General features: G+C 45.8%; 2 protein-coding genes across 5 annotated transcripts in view; both read right to left on the reverse strand.

The window, feature by feature from the left end:
• The window catches only part of LOC137422863 (uncharacterized), a 635,168-nt gene that overhangs the window by 306,311 nt on the left and 308,812 nt on the right, over nucleotides 1–20,045 (reverse strand). The gene's annotated exons all lie outside the window — the stretch shown is intronic.
• The window catches only part of LOC137422865 (spermatid perinuclear RNA-binding protein), a 113,533-nt gene that overhangs the window by 58,956 nt on the left and 34,532 nt on the right, over nucleotides 1–20,045 (reverse strand). For both annotated transcript variants that reach the window (XM_078775059.1, XM_078775058.1), the window contains exons 2-6: nucleotides 14,619–14,758; nucleotides 14,230–14,277; nucleotides 13,806–13,886; nucleotides 13,489–13,700; nucleotides 5,714–5,773 (exon numbers count right to left, since the gene is read on the reverse strand). In XM_078775059.1, coding sequence (XP_078631185.1) covers nucleotides 5,714–5,773; nucleotides 13,489–13,700; nucleotides 13,806–13,886 — 353 coding nt within the window. In that variant the 5' untranslated portion in view covers nucleotides 14,230–14,277; nucleotides 14,619–14,758. The remainder of the gene's footprint in view (nucleotides 1–5,713; nucleotides 5,774–13,488; nucleotides 13,701–13,805; nucleotides 13,887–14,229; nucleotides 14,278–14,618; nucleotides 14,759–20,045) is intronic.

Below are 20,045 nucleotides of genomic sequence, written 5' to 3' on the forward strand. Positions count from 1 at the left end.
CAGTACTCACATTTCATAAGTACATAATTGATAGACGTGCGTATTTCATTGGTATGTAATTAATAGACACGTTCCAATTGTATATAATTAGATGTACTCCTGTTCCAATGAAAAGTAATTAATACTCAGCGTCTTTTTGTCATGAAGGTATTTGGGGTCTTTTGGGTCCTTGAGGTCTTTTGGGTTCTCAGAGTGATTTGGGTAGTTTGGGTCTCCAGGATCTTCAGAGTCCTCGGGGTCTTTTGGGTGTTCAGGGTCTTTTGGGTCCTCGGGGTCTTTTAGGACCTTGAGGACTTTTGGGTTCTCTGGGTCGAAAGGGTCTTCAGGGTCTTTAGATCTTAAAGGGGATTCAAAGGTTGAAGAGGTCTCAGCAGTCTAAAAAGTCGAAAGGTACAGTTAAGTAGTACACAATTAATTTAGACGTATCTGCATAATATTCTCTGTAGGTGATTCTGTCTGTCTGTCTGTGATCTGTCTGTCTGTCTGTGATCTGTCTGTCTGTCTGTGATCTGTCTGTCTGTCCAGGGGTGTGGCTACACCCGGTCTGAGAGGGGCTTCAAAAACAAATCACCACCATTTTGTTTCCTCGCATAGCTTTGAGGTCTCTTTTGTTAGGTCCTCTTCCTCTTCACAGTTTTATTTAGACTCTAATTCGACATCTCATTTCATTTTTCACAGTCGCTATCATGGTTTTAGACTCGGTTGCAAAAACCAGGAAGAAAATTCAATGAAAGTTACCATTTACAGAACAAAATGCATTTTCAAAGGCCTGTAGCATAAAGTCCATTGAGACTCCCTCACGGCTTTGTCTCGACACTAATTCACCATCTGATTTCATTTTTATCGATGGTTTTAGACTCGGTTTCAGCAATAATTGAGAAAATTCATGCACACACGGTAAATTGCTGAGACATTTTATAAATTTGCGGCACGATATATCATATACCGCCCAAATAACAGATTGGAAAATGCGGAGATATATAAAAAATTTGCGGCGGACATTTCCATTTGATGACAGCCATCACGATGAAATGTTTCATTTAGACGTAGTCGCAATAAAAAGTCAACAATGTGGCGAGAGGGGCGGAGCTTCGTTCACGCATTGCCACAGCCGGTAAATTGCCGAGATATATCAAATAACACAGACAGGAAATTGCCGAGAGAAATTTTTCTGTTCTTATTTTATAAGTCAAAGTTATGTGCACGTACACTTTAAAGAAGTTTATTTGAAATCATTAATTTTTATAAATGTCATTTTGTACACTGTAACGAAAAGAGTAACTTTGGTATTCGCCGCAAAAAAAGGTGCAATGTAATGTTTTTATACACTGCCCAAAAGACTTATTCCCATGGGCGTTTCCATTTGTGCTGTATTCTTCATATAGTCGGAATGTTTCATTCTTCAGACAAAGTCACAATAAAAAGTGACAATTAGGTACTCTGCACGTGTGGAGAGAGGCATATCTTTGCTCTCCAAAGGCTGTTGCCGAACCTGCAGATGAGGTGGAGGTGTTCATGTTGGAACAGATTGAATCTGGTCCGGTAATTACGATTATAATCGCAGTGGAAGTGGCCGCTGCCATTCGTCGTGATCCCGTGCTATCACGTGTTGCAGACGATGGTTTTTCAGGTTCTTGGTGCAAGTTGCTCTCGACGTCAGAATATTCTCCATATGCGTCGTGTGCATCGTCATCGTGTGCACTCTCGGTGTGTCCCCTGGTTAGAATAGGTGCACCGTATCCCTGCGTGTCGTAAGAGGCGACTAAGAGGGTTGGCGTCAGGAAGGGCATCCGGCCATAAAAACATTGCCTCAAAAAGAGAACCAAGACAATTACAAGTACATATGGGCAGGGTACAGCCCGAAGTGGAGATCGGTTTCTCAGGTTTGGGACATGGAATGTAGGGACAATGACAGGGAGATCAGGAGAAGTGGTGGAAGTATTGATCAGAAGAAGAGTGGACATATGTTGCGTGCAAGAGACGAGATGGAAGGGAAGTGGTGGGAGAATGGTGAAGGGTAGGCAGGGACAGAAATACAAGTATGTGCGGCAAGGGGGCCCGGAGGGCATGAATGGTGTTGGTGTCCTGTTTTCTGAGGAGTTTGTAGACAGTGTGGTGAGTGTGACTAGAGTGAGTGATAGGTTGATGATGGTGAAAATGATGATTGGAAAGCTCTTGGTGAACATCATCTCGGGATATGCTCCGCAGGTTGGTCGGAGCGATGAAGAGAAGGACACGTTCTGGTGTGCTATAGAGAAGCTGATGGAAAACGTGAAAGATGAGGAAGTTGTTGTGGTAGGAGGAGACCTAAATGGACATGTGGGAAGGAGTATGGACGGTTTTGAGGGAGTTCATGTGAGTTACGGATATGGGGTGGAGAAATGGAGAAGGTGAAAGGATTTTGGAATTTGCTGATGTAGCTGATTTGTTGATTTGTAATACTCAGTTCCAAAAAGAGGATAATAAGCTTGTTACATACACGACAGGTGGGTCGACGACAACCGTTGACTACCTGATGATGTGCAGGCGAGATAGGGGGCACCTCCGGGACACAAAGGTGATCCCAGGGGAGGAGGCTGTTTCACAGCACCACTTGGTTGTCTGCGACATAAGGGTGAAAGGTGCGAGGAGAGCTCGGCGGGTGAAGTACCAACCGAGAATGAAGGTGTGGAGGTTGAAAGAGGTGACAGTAAGGGCGGCATTAAAAGAGAGGCTGAGTAGGGTAGAGGATGATGTGGTTGAGCTTGAAAGTGGTTGGATGTCAATGAAGGATAGTCTGTTGGGAGCGGTTGGTGAGGTATGTGGATGGACAAAAGGACCACCGAGGCACTCGGAAACATGGTGGTGGGATGATGAAGTTGGAAAGAAGATTGGCGAGAAGAGGAAGAAGTTCAAGGAGTGGCAGAAGGCGAAGGATACGGGGGCAGAAAAGGCAGAGCATGAAAGTTATAAGGCAGCCAAGAAGGCTGCAAAGAAAGAGGTAGCAAAGGCGCAGGAGGCATGCAGGAAAATGGTCGGAGAACGCTTGGATTTGGAAGAGGGTCAGAGAGCGGTATTCAGGATTGCAAAGGAGATAGCGAAAGAGAGGTGTGATGTGATGGGGGTGAGTTGCTTGAAGGATGAAGTGGGACAAATAGTTGTGGACCCAGATGGAATTAAAGGAAGATGGAAGAGATATATGGAAATACTGTTGAATGCAGAGAATGAATGGGATGGCAACATAGAGAGTCATCCAGTTTTAGGACCGGCAGAGAAGATAACTGAGAAGGAAGTTGAGGAAGCGATAAAAGCAATGAAGAGCAGAAAAGCGGGAGGGCCGACGGGAGTTGTGGGAGATATGTTGAAGGCAGCGGGAAATTGGGGTGTGAAGAGAATGACAGAGATCTGCAATCTGGTGGTGAAAGAAGGCCACATTCCAGTGGATTGGGAACTAAGTACCCTCGTCCCTCCATACAAGGGGAAAGGTGACCCTCTGGAGCCAGCGAAAAAGTTATTGGAGCATGGAATGAAGGTATTGGAAAGGGTGTTGGAGAGGAGGATAAGGAAGAAAGTGAAGATTGACGAAATGCAGTTTGGATTTATGCCAGGAAGAGGAACGACAGATGCGCTTTTCATTGTGAGGCAGTTGCAGGAGAAGTATATGGAGAAGAGGAGGAAGTTGTTTCTTGGGTTTGTTGATCTGGAGAAAGCATTCAATAGGGTTCCACGTGAAGTAGTGACATGGGCAATGAGGAAGTTAGGAGTGGAGGAATGGTTGATCAGAGTAGTGATGGCAATGTACAAAAGAGCGCACACAGCTGTAAGGACGAAGGACGGGAACAGTGGTGAGTTTGAGGTGAAGGTGGGAGTGCATCAGGGGTCGGTACTAAGTCCACTACTATTTGTAGCTGTGATGGAGGTGCTGGCTCAGAACGTAAAGGAGGGTTTACCATGGGAGTTGTTGTATGCAGATGATCTGGTGTTGATTGCAGAAAGTATGGATGGACTGAAGGAGAAGATGAACAAGTGGAAGGAATGTATGGAGACAAAAGGTCTGAAGGTGAATATCGGAAAAACGAAGGTGATTGCAAGTGGTAAAGCATGTGGTGAGGTGGAAAGAACTGGGAAGTGGCCGTGTGCTGTGTGCAGGAAGGGTGTCAGAGTGAATTCCATTCAATGTACAATGTGCTGAGTGGGTTCATCAAAAATGTAGTGGTGTGAGAGGGTCATTAACCAGTGTGGCAGCTACATTCAAGTGTAAGCTGTGCACAGAGGGACCTGCAGATGGAGGAAATGCTGAGTTGGATCTTGGAGATAGCGTGAAGCTGGAAGGTGTGAAAACATTTTGTTACCTTGGAGACATGCTGAATGGAGAAGGTGGATCAAACTCGGCAACGGTTGCTCGAGTGAGATGTGCATGGAAGAAGTTTCGGGAACTGAGTGGCGTGCTGACGAGGAGGGGAGTGTCATTGAAGCTGAAGGGAAAGGTGTATGCTGCACATGTGAGAAGTGTTATGATTTATGGGAGTGAGACATGGGTAATGAACGTAGAGCAGCAACGAAGGCTGGAAAGGGTGGAAATGCGAATGGTTCGATGGATGTGCGGAGTATCGTTGAGAGAGAGGAAGACAAATGATGAATTGCGAAAGATGATGGGAATAGAGCCTGTGATTGATGCTGTGAAGAGAAACAGGTTGAGATGGTTTGGTCATGTGTTGAGGAAGGATGAAAGTGACTGATTGAGAAGAGTGATGGAAATGAATGTAGAAGGAAGTAGAGGACGGGGAAGACCGAGAAAGATTTGGCTAAAGATGGTGGAAGAAGAAATGCGGGCAAGGGGGTTAACAAGGGGAGATGCAGAAAATAGGGCAAAATGGAGAACATTGTCATGGGGACCGCAAGGCTAACCCCCACTCTTGCAGGGAAAATGGCCTTAAAATGCCTGTTGTTGTTGTTGTGTTGATAAGATGGAGAGTGAAGCCCTACTGAAGAAAATGCTACTGTTCACACAAGTGCCCAAAACTTTTCATTTTCAAATATTCTCCAAAGTTTTCCCCAACCTTTTTGCTTTCGTTTGATGGATTTTCTAATTTAAAAAGAGGAGTAGCAGACTAACTGGGAAGAAATGCTGCTGTTTACTAGTGCACGTACCTTTCTATGTTTGTCAGTGACTAATATGTTGTATTAAATGCATTTGTTAATTCAAGTTTAACTATCTTCTATAATTCTCTTTTTTTTATGATTAAATTGTTTAATCAGATGTGTACATCTGCGTTATATCGGTCGTCAGCCCCCCATGCTCTCTATATATAACGGTATCAAGATCGACCCTTGAAACAGCCCATCTTGGTCGCTATCTAGTATTTAGGGCCTAAAGGGTCCTAAAGGGTGTAAAGTGTGAAAAATGCGGAAAGGGTTTTAAAAGGTCCAAAAGGGTAAAAGGACTAAAAACAAAAATAAATAATTAAAATGACTGTTTCCTCTCTGGAACCTTCCCCTCCACCCCCCTCCCCCCCCAACCGCACTAACTCTCACCCCAATTATATGTCCCCCCCCCCCCTCCCTCCCCCTTTCTTTCCGGTTCTTCAAAGTGAGAGGGTATTAATGACATCAAGAGGTTAAAATTCAGTAAGAGGTTAAATATAAAATGGTTAAGATGAAATTAAATTGAACGACAACTCAACATCTCATGAGATGACAGAATCTCGGATATGTGATGTACATACAAACATACCTTGGAGACATGCTGAATGGAGAAGGTGGATCAGACTCGGCAACGGTTGCTGGTAATTCCCTGTTTGTCGTTAAAGGCGGCAAAAAGGGTTGGCGTCAGGAAGGGCATCCAGCCGTAAAACATTGCTTCAAAAAGGGGACCGAAAAACAACAACAACCACAGTTCCCAAAAAAGGCCAACCCCCGCTTGCGGGGAAAAATGGCCTCTAAAGGTGGTTTATACAAACATAGATTCCATTTTGAGTTAATTATAATAGTACAGCGGGTAAGCTAACCTATTGTGCATTTTTTTATATAAAAGCACCAATTTTGGCACAGAGGTAGACCAATATATTATGAACAAATTTGGATGTGGAGCCATCGCCCAACTGCCCCCTGGAGGCCGTGGCGGCCATTTTCCAAAATTTTCCAAAATGGCCGCCAGCAGACACCCAAAAGACACACAGAAGTTAGATAAAGTTTGCTGCTGAAGGTTTTAGTGAATGTTTATTGAATGTTTTGAATCAAGACATGCCAGATAGCTCTTAGTCACATTTTGGGAGATGCTGCTGATATTAATTAACATATTTAGGCTAATTGCAGATGAAATGGCGACAAGGAAACCCATGATCAGGCATCAAATGCTGACATTCCTTGTGAATAGGCTAGATTCATTTAAGTTGTGGAAATGTTATCTGACCTTCTTCCTCTGTCTGTCAATAGCTATTCATGGACACTGCCCATGCCAATTAAGATGCCAATTAACAAAATTATTAACACAATTATGCTAATTACATCGATAATACAACAACAATAACAGAACCAGATAGTGATAATTATGGTGGCTTGCTCTCATCAGATCAATCCTGGGCAAGTCAAATGTTATACTTCTGTGGTCAAGGGACACTACTACATTTAATTATCATGTTAATTAACACATAATCTGCTAAATGCAATATGCAGATAAGTTCACTGTTTTACAGTACCTGTGTACTGTCTGGAACAGTTCAGAATCTTCATCTTAAGTTTGCGAGTTAAGTTCTGAGAGCACTCCCCGTCGCAAGCACACAGTGGTGTGCATTCCAGACTGGCCTTCTTCACTTGCACCTCTTGATGCAGCCCCTCTGGCATTTGCAGGAGACGAGCTCCCGGCAGACCTTGGATGCCTCGGGGAGCGTTGTCCAGAGAGGTTCGTACATGTCGCTGGTCTTGATCCAACCCCAGTCGGTTGGTGATGGCAATGTTGGTGCAGGAACCAGGGCCTGACCCCAGACATGTCCGCCCTGGTATATTGCTCGTCGGACGTGCTGCTTCAGGGCTGCACTTGTCGGTGGGATCAGCTGGACATTGCTCTTCTTTGCAAACAGTTTGCGGCGTGCCTTGTCGATATCGGTTGCGGTGCTTGTTCTGTCGTAAAGCAGGATGACGAACCTCTCGATGGTGTGCATGGCATCTTCATCAATATGATCCGGTGCAGTGGAGAGGTCAGTGAGTGTCTGGGTCAGCTGAGGTAGAGCTGTCCACACTGCCCATGCTGTCCTCTTGCCATGTCTGGCGAAGCAGGAGACCGTGTCGCAGCCCGTCAAAGCATGAAACATCGGTAGTGCCTGTGCTTTCTCAGGGCCCAGAGCCCGCGCCATCTCATGGGCTGCCAAGAACCGGAAAGCCTTGCCCGTGCCGAAGGACACCCACACTTCGGCTTCCTCCTCCAGGGTGCGTGCCAGAGCCACTGCCAGGACAACAACATCAGTGTCAACTGTGCGGATGAGGATCTTCTTGTGGCCATTGTGAGCAGCGTGGGCGGCATGCAACATCATGCGGCTGTCGGCTTCTTCGTGGTTGCAAGGAGCCAGGGCTGCAGTATCTAGGAGCGGTGGCTTGCTCAAGACATCATCTCCTTCAGTGATGACCAGCTCCTTGTCTGCAAGCTGGAATGAGTCATGGAGGACGCCAGAGAGGAAGCTGAACAGCTCAGTCTTGTTCTCATCGAATCTGAGGAAGCTGGCCCAGTTCCCGGGGATCGTTGCACCACCCACCACCCGTCTTCTCACCCCTTTTCCGCGCTTGGCTTTTGCTGTACCCTTCAACGAGTCTGTATTGTAGCGGTCCCATACCAGGTCCAGTCGCGTGGCTTGATGGAGTTTTGAGAGTATGTAGGGCACAAAGACCTGCTGTGCATACTCGTTGAAGCTTTTTGCTGTAGCTGGCTTCAGCATCTGGATGATGACCGCTCCATCTAGCACAATGCAGCTGGTTGGAGGAACCTCAGACTTCGGCTGACTGAGGTCTACTAGACAAGCGAGAAGATCACTCTTGACACCCAGCTGGATGCCACCGCCAGCTGATAGTGCAGGGGGGCAGGCTTGGTTTTCATGTTGGAAGAATTCCTCTAGATTCCCATCCCGGTTCTGGCACCCGATATACAGACGAGAGAACAGGTCCACGTCATTCTTGAGGGATTTCATCTGCTGCTTGCCCTTTCCCGGAGGTTTTGAAGCAGGCTGACCGAAGATTTTCAGCTTGTTTCTGTGGATGGCATCTCCTATGGGTTTCGTTCTCTCCACCAGGCGTTCTCTGACGAAGTTGTCAAACTGCAGCTGACCCACTTTGTGTGCATGACGGAGGGCGTCTACAGCTCCAGGTGGCGCGATCTCCTTGGTGTCGAGTACCAGCAGATCTTGACTCTCCTCTTCAAATGGATTCCCGAAGTCTTCCATCACGTTGACCATCGACTGTACATCTTTCAGGAAAGCAGTCTGCACACTTGCTGACTGGTCATGGTGCCTTGTGTCTTGTGGTCTGTTCCCCGGGTCAGTTTCATCGTGGAACTGTTCGATGAGCATGGCAACCTCTGGTCCTGCCACCATCCACCGTCGAAGAGCGCTGGGGTTGTCAGTCAGGCCCACTGCACCTCCATCTCCTTTGATGGCAGCATTGTTCTGCTCGTGGGCCTGATCGACGGGGATGGCGGAGAACGACCTGTTCGTCTTCTGGACGGTGAAGTTCCCAGCTCGGAATTCCTGGGCTATTTCAGGGTGTGTCGTCGGCAGTTCCACCATGTCTCGCAGATGCACAGGAATCCAGCGCGCGTAGTTGGTGTGATCCAGGGCATGGAACCACACTGCTAGTTCTGGCAGGGCATCTAGGTACATCGCAAACGATGCTTGGCGCAGAGAGCGCACGTACACCAGGACCGCCACCTCCAGTTGCAGGACAGTTGCCCAGTAGTCGAACTGGGGGCAGGTCTCCGCTTTTTGCTGGCACCAATCGTCGAACTCCAGCTGCTCGTTGCATGTGTCACCCAGCTGGTCAATGTAGTGGTTGTAGGCGTGCTGCTGCAGGGTGAAGAGGGCTGCTGCTGTCACTTGATGAGCCCTCCTGGTTCGACTGACATGGGATGCCCGCAGGAAGGAGTCCGCTGTCCCACATGGTGGCCATTTTGGAAAATGGCCGCCACGGCCGCCAGGGGGCAGTTGGGCGATGGCTCCACATCCAAATTTGTTCATAATATATTGGTCTACCTCTGTGCCAAAATTGGTGCTTTTATCAAAAAAATGCACAATAGGTTTGAATATCCTAGGTAAACCGCCCCACTATAATAATAATAATAATAATAATAATACATTTATTTTATATAGCGCTTTTCAAGAAGCCCAAAGACGCTTTGACAGAGTACAAAAAACAAGTGCAAAAAGACAAAAATCAACAGGTAAATAATCAAAGCAAGAGGAAGGAGAAGGAGAAGAGATAGTCAGGGGTTAAATGCTGTGGGTTAAATGTTGAATGCAGTGTTGAACAGGTGGGTCTTGAGTGATGTTTTGAATGTGGTGAGTGAGGAGGAGTCTCTGATGGTGTGAGGTAGTGAGTTCCAGAGGGTGGGAGCAGCGATGGAGAAGGCCCTGTCCCCCCAGGATCTGAATTTGGTCCGCATGGGGGGGGTGGGGTGGGGGTCAGGAGGTTGGTACCAGCAGAGCGGAGGTTGCGGGTGGGAGTGTGTCTGGAGAGGAGGTCAGTCAGGTAGGATGGGGCCAGGTTATGGAGGGCTTTGTCGGTCAAGAGGAGGATTTTGTACTGGATTCTCTGGGGGATGGGGAGCCAGTGAAGCTTGTAAAGGACGGGGGTGATGTGGTCACGGGTCCGGAAATGGGTGAGTAGACGGGCAGCGGAGTTCTGAATGTATTGGAGTTTATTGATGATTATTGAGGGTGAACCAAAGAGGAGGCTGTTGCAGTAGTCCAGACGGGAGGTGATGAAGGCGTGGATGAGGGTTTCTGCAGCCGTGGAGGAGAGGGATGGACGGAGACGGGCGATGTTTTTCAGGTGAAAGAAGGCTGTCTTTGTGATCTGTTTAGTGTATTTGTCGAAGGAGAGGGTTTGGTCAAAGATGATGCCAAGATTCCGGATGTGAGGGGAGGTGGATACTGGGAAACCGTCGATGTTGAGGGCAAAGTTATGGGTGGATTTGGTGAGCGTTTTTGGGCCAATGATGATTATTTCAGATTTATCATAGTTCAGTTTGAGGAAGTTGATTTGAAGCCAGGATTTTATTTCAGTGATGCAGTTTGTCAGGATAGAGTGGGTGGCGGTGGAGATGGACATGGTGGAGATGAAAAGCTGGATGTCATCGGCGAAGCAGTGGAATTGGAGACCATGACGGCGGATTAAGTGACCAAGGGGGGACAGGTACAGGATGAACAGGAGGGGGCCAAGAACTGAACCTTGGGGGACACCTTGGGGGAGGGGCGCAGTGGGGGATTTGCAGTTATTGATGGAGATGAACTGGCGCCTGTCGGAGAGGTATGATTTGATCCAAGAGAGGGCAGTGCCGGTAATGTTAAAGGTGGTTTCAAGTCGGGTGAGGAGGATGGTGTGATTGATGGTGTCAAAGGCTGCGCTGAGGTCAAGGAGGATGAGAATGTTGAGGTTGCCAGCGTCAGAGGAGAGGAGAAGGTCGTTGGTGATTTTGAGGAGAGCAGTTTCAGTACTGTGGTTGGAGCGGAATCCGGATTGGAATGTTTCATACAGGGTATTGGCAGAGAGGTGATGTTCAAGTTGAGTGGCTACAGCGCGTTCCAAAACTTTTGACAGAAAGGGCAGGTTGGAGATGGGTCTGAAGTTGTTTAGGGTGTTAGGGTTTAGTCCAGGTTTTTTCAAAATGGGGGTAACAGCAGCAATTTTGAGGGATGGTGGGACGATGCCTGTAGACAGGGAGGAGTTTATTGTTGCAGTGATAAGTGGAGAGAGAGCAGGAAGGGAGGCCTTGACAAAGCTGGAGGGGATGGGGTCAAGAGTGCAGGCGGCCGTTTTCATTCCTATGAGGAGTTCAGAGAGGTCAGTAGGGGAGACTGGGGAGAACTGAGACAGGGGTTGGCAGGATAAGGGGGGGCAGGTGGTTTGAGGGGGAGCGGGTGCGGTGGTGGTTAAGCTGTTGTCGATGTTGTCAATTTTGCTTTGGAAGAATGAAAGGAAGGAGATGCAGTTGTCTACTGTGAATGACTGGGTGGTGGTGTCCAGGGGGCTGAGGAGTTTGTTTATTGCAGGGAAGAGTGCTTTTGGGTTTCCAGAGCCAGAGTGGATAATTTGAGATTAGTAGGCGGAGCGGGCGTGGGAGAGGGCATCTTTGTAGTGTTGTAGGTGGTCCTTGTAGGCTTGGGAGTGAATTGTGAGACCTGTTTTATTGCGGAGTCTTTCAAGTTGGCGAGCACGAGTTTTCATCAGGCGGAGTTCAGGGGTAAACCAGGGAGCAGAATGGGTGAAAGAAACTGTTTTGGTTTTTATAGGCGCAAGCTGGTCGAGGCAGGAGGAGAGAGTGTGGTTGTAGTAGTCAGTGAGGTCAGAAGGGGTGTGGAGGTCAACGAAGGGAGAAGTGGACATTTTTTCAGAGAGGGTGGATGAGAATGAGGTAGGTGAAAGAGCGTTTAGCTTACGGAAGTTGATAGTGCGATAATGCCTTGGTGCTGGGGTGGGGATGTTGATGGTCATAGTGGCTAAGTGGTCAGATAGGGTGAGGTCAGAGCCAGAGAGATGGTGCAAAATTAATCCAGTAGAGCAGACAAGGTCCAGAATGTGACCACGGTTATGGGTAGGAAAGTTGACATGTTGAGTGAGGTTAAAGCAGGTGAGTAAATCAGTGAAGTCAGTGGTTATTGTGGAGTCAGTGGAGTCCATGTGGATATTGAAATCACCGAGGAGGAGGATTGAGGGAGAGAGGGAACAGAGCTGGGTCAGAAAGTAGAAGAAGTCAGACAGGAATGATGGGTGTGGTTTGGGAGGGCGGTAGGCGACAGCCATGACTGACTGTGTGTGACCAAAGAGTTTGAAAGCCAGGTGTTCAAATGATGGAGCAGATGCGATGGAGATGAGGCTGGTCTTGATGTCCTGTCGGTGAATTACGGCAATTCCACCACCTCGGCCATCCGAGCGTGGTTTATTGATGTAAGAATATCCATTGGGTGTAGTGAGGTTGAGTGAGAAGTAGTCCAGAGGTTGTTGCCAGGTTTCAGTGAGACAGAGAAAGTCCAGTTTATTATCCAGAATGTAGTCGTTCAGGATGAGGCTTTTGTTGTTGAGGGACCGGGTATTGAACAGGGTGAGCTTGATGTTGCTTTGTACGGTGGGGATGAACTCAGGTGATTTCGCCAGGGTTTGGAGACAGGAGGTGCGATCGTGTGCGTTGCTGTGACCAGGTGCGCTGGGACGATGAGTAGGAGTGCGCTGAGCCGACCAGAGTACGGGAATGAAGTGACCTGTTTGTAAATAAATAAACTTACGACCGGAGCCTCTATGAATATATCTGGGTCGTCGCAGGAGTCCGTGGGATTTGATTGCAGAGATGCATGATGGGGTGGAGTGAGTATTGAGCAGAAGAAGCCTTGCGGCGGAGTACCTTAGAGCCATGCCAGGCAGGAGCGAAGGGACGAGTAAGAGGCCAAGGTTGAGGAGGACGAGTCGGCCTTGCCGCAGCGGCTATTCAAGACAGCAAAGGCCGCAGCCGCTAATCAAGCAAACCAAGATTGCAGCGGCAAACAGCCACAGCCGCAAACAACGGCCACAAACAAAGAGAGCGGGCCTGAGGAAACAGTGGAAGAGCCGGGCAGGCGAAGCCAGGAGTAGAGCCGGGACCGAGCAGAGGGCAAACCCAACGGCCAAAAAGCCGCCACAACCACCAGAAAAGCAGACCACACACAATGACCCAGTCGGAGAAGCGGCGAACAAGCAACGCCAGCGTCCTCTCCAGACCGGTCTTTTCCACCATTGGCCTCGCATTGCACGAGATAAAACCGCTCGATCGGGTTAATAATAATTAACGGCACGAGTCACATGACACGTAAACCGCTCGGACCTATTATCGCAATTAGCCTATTATCTCACCATCTGGATGGAAATTTGAAAAAGGCCTCAATTCGTTTTTGCGCATCAACAGGATGAATAATCATGCCGAGTTTCAAAACGATCCATTGAGGCGCCTCGGAGGAATCGGGTAAAAACGAAAATTGTTAATGGACAGACTGACTGACTGACTGACTGACTGACTGACATTGTTATGGCTTTAACAGCTCATCTCGTTTCGTCACAGACTTGCTAATAATAATCCAACTGTCTGAAAGGTTTGTGCAAGTACTCCAAATTCCCGATACATCCACTTGGGGACAGTTACTTCACCCTTTCTACAAACCGCTCAAGAACCTCAAAGTTCATACCCAGGTTCTCCAAACCCCATTTATATCGTTCACCAAATAACTATGCGACAGGTAAGAAATTGCATAGAATATATGAAGGGTGAGCCCAAAGCCTCACCTATCAGAATCAGCTTCAGTGTTCATACAGCTGGCGTTGATGAACAGGGGTTCCTCAAAACCACAGGACTTCTTCCCATTCGTCACCATCATGAGTGCGTCTTCGATGGTGTTAACAAATGACCGCACAGCATCGAGCTCTTCCGAATGTGGGTAAATGGCCGAGTGCTTGGCCATGACGTGTCTGTCGTCATTGGTGGATGACCGAGGCACCTTCAGTGAAAAACACAATGCATGTTGAGGCACATGACATGCAAGCCGGGGTGTGCACACTCAGAGTGAACAAATAGCTAAACAGAACAGTCAGTGGAGACGAACCAAGCCTGGAGAGAAGGGGGAATGAGGCAGTTCTGGTTGAAGTGAATCTGATGCATCCATACTGTTTTTTGACTGATCCATCTGCAGACACATATCGGACATAAAATATTCAAAGTCCTCCCAGTAGCGCATCTCAAAATCGTATACACGCAGCTGTTCCTGGTACCATATAAACCCTTTGTGGAGGAAGTGATTGTACCATGAACAGAGATTGTTGTAACTGTCAGTACAAGTTCAGGAATGCGAGGACTATGAGAACAAGGTTCTATGGAAAGAGCAGTGGTGGCTCCTCTTGGAAGGAGCCTATGAAAAGAGCTCCAAACTCAGGAAAAAATAATAACAATAAAAATAAAAATTCAGCAAATAACTACGCATCAGGTAACAAATTGCAAATACTGTATGAGGGGTTAGCTCAAAGCCTCACCTCACATCAGAAACAGCTTCAGTATTTATACTGCTGGCGTCGATAGCCCTGTGAAGACAAATTTCCACCAAATAAATGGCAATACCAATGATGGAAAGATTTGCACTAAACAAAGTAATATTATAGATTTGCTTGTCCCACCACCATTATTTCTTTTTTCCATAAAATCTTAATTTAACCCGACCTCCTCTCTCCCTCCCCTCCTTGAGCACTCCCACAATTATTCTCTCAATCTCCTTTCCTTTTTCTCTCATTTCCCCCATTTTAGATTTACCTTTATTTACACTGCACCATCACTTCCATCATACAGCCTAATTTTGCGTTCAGGCAAGAACCCTGAGTTCAACACTGACACAGAAACTTTATGCTTTAACAATTGCCATACACACCGAAGCAAGTCATCAGTACTCAGTTGGCGGCCTCTTTGCTTAACGTCGTCTCAGTAGAGCAGCTCTTCATATGCCTCTTGCTCAACCGACAACATTACATCCGGATGAAAAGATCTCGTTTGTGCAGCAGCGTGCTGGATCTATGCATGATACCGACACAATGTATGTTAGAATACAACAAAAGGGTCTTCCTCCTTGGCTTTGTCCTGTGGAAGTGTAAAATTTATCCAGTCATTTATATGAGCCACAACCTGTCCAAATCGTGTGTTTAGAACCTACTTATCTTGTGTACAAGTTTTTATGGCTTCCATCAAGCAGTTAAAAGTTGTCTTCAGTCGGCAAATTATCTCTGACATTGGGTAGAATGATTTTATATAACCATTACAACAGCGTGAAATTTATACTATTTACTGTGATACATAAAAGTTTACATTTTTTATATACTACACAATATATATCCATATATTCTATATATTATTTCTTTACGTTGTGTTTTAAATACACTCAAATATAAATATATAAGAATGTTTTACACTGAGTTCTAGAAGCAAATTGTAGAAAAAAACGAGGTTTCTTGGTGCGGCTGACAGCTGGCGTCACAATGTCTGATGGGAGTAAATTAGTATTCAGATCTGTCCATTGTTTGGTAAAACTAATTACTATCGATGCTTGCTTGTCATGCGCTTGGCAAACAAGTTTTCGTTGTGACTAATCGACTCAGTACGAGTCTGAAACTACCATTGTTTAAAAAAATGAGATGCAAATATTTGTAAATTATTTGGGCAAGGTGTGCCCCTCCCACTTATGCCGACGTGACTTCTGGAGGATGGTAATTCACGTGTACCTTTCTTCCTTCCTGACTTGCGATCCATCAACAAGTGGATGTTATAACTAGGCTTTGAGAAAATTGTGTATGGAACTATAAAAAATTGTGTGCAGTCTTGGGTTTTACAAAAAACAAACAAACTGAGCAACGGTTCGGAGATAGACACCGGTGATTCATACAGTTTCCTCCTCCCGGGTGGCTATCTCTGGCATTCTGAGTTTAAAAAACCAAGACGTTCTCAGTAAATCTTTCAAAAGAACAATAATTAAACACTGAATCAAATAAGCTTATAGTGTAGGAGCTATGCTCCAACGTAAATCGGAAGAATGGACGCGACAAAAAGCTGGAATTCGTCCGAGTTTCTTTATTGTGTCAAATCAACTCGGGTACTCTGAAAAGCCCGTTTATCGGGCAGCAATATATATACACATTATCCCGGAGCGTTTGCCCGGGAAAGGCGAGAGGGGGCGTGCCCGGGCGTCCTGGACGAGGCCTGGCAAGTCGAGAGCGGGCATGCCCGGGCGAGGCCTGGCAAGTCGAGAGCTGGCATGCCCGGGCATCCTGGGCGAGCCCGGCATGGTGATCGCTCCGCGTCCTCGGTAGGTGCAAGGCGATTGTGTATACCCGGCGGTAGCCGCTACAATCGTTTATTAAGATTTTTGATCAAAGTTAGTCTACATTTGAGAAGGTGTCGAAGAAATCCTAAAAGCTTATCCCAAGTAAGTACCACGTGCATGCAGTTCGGTAAGATAGCTATCTCCGGCATTCTGACCCCAGATTTTCTCAGTAAAAAATCTTTTGTAACAGTATACAGTGTACAGTATTATAAGTTTATACCTTTTTTCTTACACTGCACAATATATACATAGGTTTTGTCATGTAATGTTATAAGGATATTTGACTTAATAATGTTAAAGATGAGTTTTGCGGTTGACAAAGATGAATTTGATGTGCTTGCTTCTAAGATGATATTTAGAAGTTTAATAAGTAAATATATAAAGTTTTTTTGTAGTTACATAGTATAAAGTAAGTAATCTTTGTCCTTGTAGTTGTAGATAGTTAATGAATGACCTTTTAAAAATTCTCCGCAAGGCCTAACAAGACAATGAAAACAGATTTGCCTCATTAAAAGATTTGAAATGCAGACCTGCTCCCTAAGCTTACTCGGCAGGAAGTCTACCCATCCCAGCATTTCACTTGACCAATCACATTGTATCCCTCGATCTTTGCTCCTTCCCACCCCAATATTTCATTCCACCAATCCCCACTGCCCTCATCCCTCCTACCTACAATTTGCTCAACCAATCCCACTGCTCTCCTCCCCGTTTCTTCATGCGACCAATCCCATCTTTGCTCCTCCCTTTTCACTTGCTCTTCCCACTCCCAGCTAGTATAAAGGACATGTGGACAACTCCAAATGTCAGGATTTTACTTGGTTTGTCTATACTGTATGTTGACTGTATACTATGCATGCTGGTGTTTTGGTATGACATTTCCTTTGTACATCTCTACTGTACCAGGATTTTCATTTCGGACTTTCACTTAGATTTTTCACTTGGTTTGTAAATGTTGATGTTGTACTTAGCATTTCACTTGGTTTGTAAATACAGTATGTTGATATTGTTCACTTGGTTTGTCGATACTGTATGTCGATATTGTATACTGTGCCTGCTACTGTGTATTTGGTGTATCCTTATGATGTACAATCTCTACTGTACCAGGACTGAGGATTTTGTAGTGTATCTTGCAATGTGTTTTTCATGATTTCCAGTACGTTCTTCTTGGTTTGACAAAGGTTATTGTTTCTTGCTGTGTATTTCCTTGTAAACTAAGTGATATCCTCCTCGGGAATTAAAATTTGTGATTCTTCTTCTGACAAAAGTTTTTGGACATTGAATTCTTGATTCATCTATTACATAGTCTAAAAATCTTCGACAGTCCCCCCCATTGGAGGAAGACCCTCTCGTGTTCAGGCCGTTTGTGCGCCTATGGTTGGCAGCAAGTGCCCCGGAAGCATTGACGGAGAGTGGCAATCATGTGTGGGAAAATTGCATGCTTAGTCAAGGTCGCCCAGATAACTCAGATGGAAGAGCACTGGTACGGTTCACCACAGGACTTGGGTTCAATTCCTGGTCTGGGCATGTCATTTTCCCACGTATGTCAATGAATTGGCATAATAGAGCAATGACAAAAACACTTTTTTTTAATTCAGACCGACATTTAACCTTGGCCTTTAACCCAGAGGGGTATGATGTAAATTAAATGTAAATGCGGCATATTCTAGTGTAGGCCATCTAGAAAGGGCAATTTCATTCTGATAGGTGTCGAAGATTTTAATCCACGTGTACAGGCAGACATACACCAACAGACACACTGACATTGTTTGTTCTCAGTAAGGATCTTACAAAGGAGAAATGTATTTTAATTGAATGAAATGAATGAATGATCGTTTTAAGGCCATTTTCCCCGCTAGAGCGGGGGTTAGCCTTGCGGGCCCCATGACAATCATGGTTCCCTGTTTGAGGCAATGTTTTTATGGCCGGATGCCCTTCCTGGTGCCAACCCTTGGTCACGCTCTTACGATGCGCAGGGATACCGTGTACCTATTCTAAACCGGGGTACACACCGGGATCATTCATCCCAGCAAGCCGGTACTCAATTTGCCGACCTCGGAAGGATGACAGGCTGAGTCAACCCCCCTGGCGTTAATTCAGCGATCGACCGGGATTCGAACCCAGGATCCTAGGATCCCAAGCCGGCACCCTAACCGCTAAGCCAACACCAGGCATTTAATTTTAATTGGATAATCATAAAGGTGTTTGATTTATCGGAGACAATGTTTTGTTAATTGATTCTGCTCTGAGTGTTGTGCCCCAGCCGTGCTGTTGGAGAGATGGCAGGGTGGGGTGAAGGCCAGCCAACTCCTCACTTGGAGTGTTTGCAGGAGACGTCTGGAGCACAGCGGCCTCTATTTTGAATTGATAAATGCAAACACATTTGCACTCACATCTCACAAATGTTACATCTTAAATGCTAAACGGAATAGTGTACCATTTTACATGGTCATGAATTCAAATTCAAATGTTGGCAAATTCTTTAATTGTATTGTGATGAATTAAAATGGTCTTAAAACTGAATATACGAATGTCCATACAAAAGTCAAAATGCCGTGGGCTCCAAGATGTCTGCAATCCCCATCGCTTGTATGTGACACAACCTTTGGACAACTGCGGCAAAATTCAAAACATTACATCTGCTGTGGCCTTGATGATGAGATTATCGGCCGTATTCGAGAGGATAAAATTGAAATCACTGAGAGAGCCTGGGAGAGAGAAGTCCTGGCCTAAATGATATCACTGTTCTGTATTTTGATGTTCCTTGGATGTACTTTTGAAGGTACTCCAAATACCTCTGTATCTTCGGTATGTTATTTGTGCCAGACCCCGTCTCTTGAGCATTAAACATATTCTTCAAAGTAAAACTATGCAGAGGACAATCGATTATTTCATTACAATTGTGTTGACCTAATAATAATGATCTAAATTAATCCTCGTCATAAGACAAAGCTCAGTCAAGTTATGGTGAAAAATGTTAAAATGTCTATAATTAAGTCATAACCTGAAAATTAGGTCAAGGTCAAATCATTTATGTCAACCCCACACACTTTCTATTCCCATTATCGAGCAAAATTAAATTCCCAAAGTTCCAGCCGGCTCACATATACAGCTCAGACATTGGCATGAAAAAGATAGAAAAACTTAAATGGTGGTTTAGTACTCTGAGTGGGTGTAAGACCTTGACCTTTAATCCAGAGGGGTATGATATATGAATGAATGAATGAATGAATGAATGATCGTTTTAAGGCTATTTTCCCTGCTGGAGCAGGGGTTAGCCTTGCGGGCCCCATGACAATCATGGTTCCCTGTTTGAAGCAATGTTTTTTTTATGGCCGGATGCCCTTCCTGACGCCAACCCTTAGTCACGCTCTTACCACAGGGATACGGTGTACACACCGTGATCATTCATCCCAGCAAGCTGGTACTCAATTTGCCGACCTCGGAAGGATGACAGGCTGAGTCAACCCCCCTGGCGTTAATTCAGCGATCGACCGGGATTCGAACCCAGGATCCTAGGATCCCAAACCGGCATGCTAACCGCTAAGCCAACACCAGGGCTAGTGGGGCGGATATGTGAAATGATTGTGGGTTTGGTGGTAAAAGCACCAAAATTGGCATATATGATGCCAAGATGGTACGAATTAACTTGAGATATGGTACCAAGCTGGATTTTTTCCGAGAAGCCCATAAAGTGCGAAAATTTAAAATGGCCGCCACCGCAATTGAAAATGTCTATTAATTGCCGTATCTTTGTGAATAGTTAACATATGAACTTAAATAAAGTATCCTTTTGTATGTTTTCAGACATGCTGAATCCAATGGAACCATCATTTGGTTGAAAAAATGCATATATATCAACATAGTGGTCAACTCTATGCTAGAATTCAATATGGCTGCCGTTCGAATTGTGAAAATCATGAATCTTTCTCACTCTCCTACAGGAGGAATGTATATCATCACCTCGTTGGATCATCATCTTCATAC

This window comes from Myxine glutinosa, chromosome 3, assembly GCF_964187855.1.
Source record: "Myxine glutinosa chromosome 3, kmMyxGlut1.1, whole genome shotgun sequence".
Lineage (NCBI taxonomy): Eukaryota > Metazoa > Chordata > Myxini > Myxiniformes > Myxinidae > Myxine > Myxine glutinosa.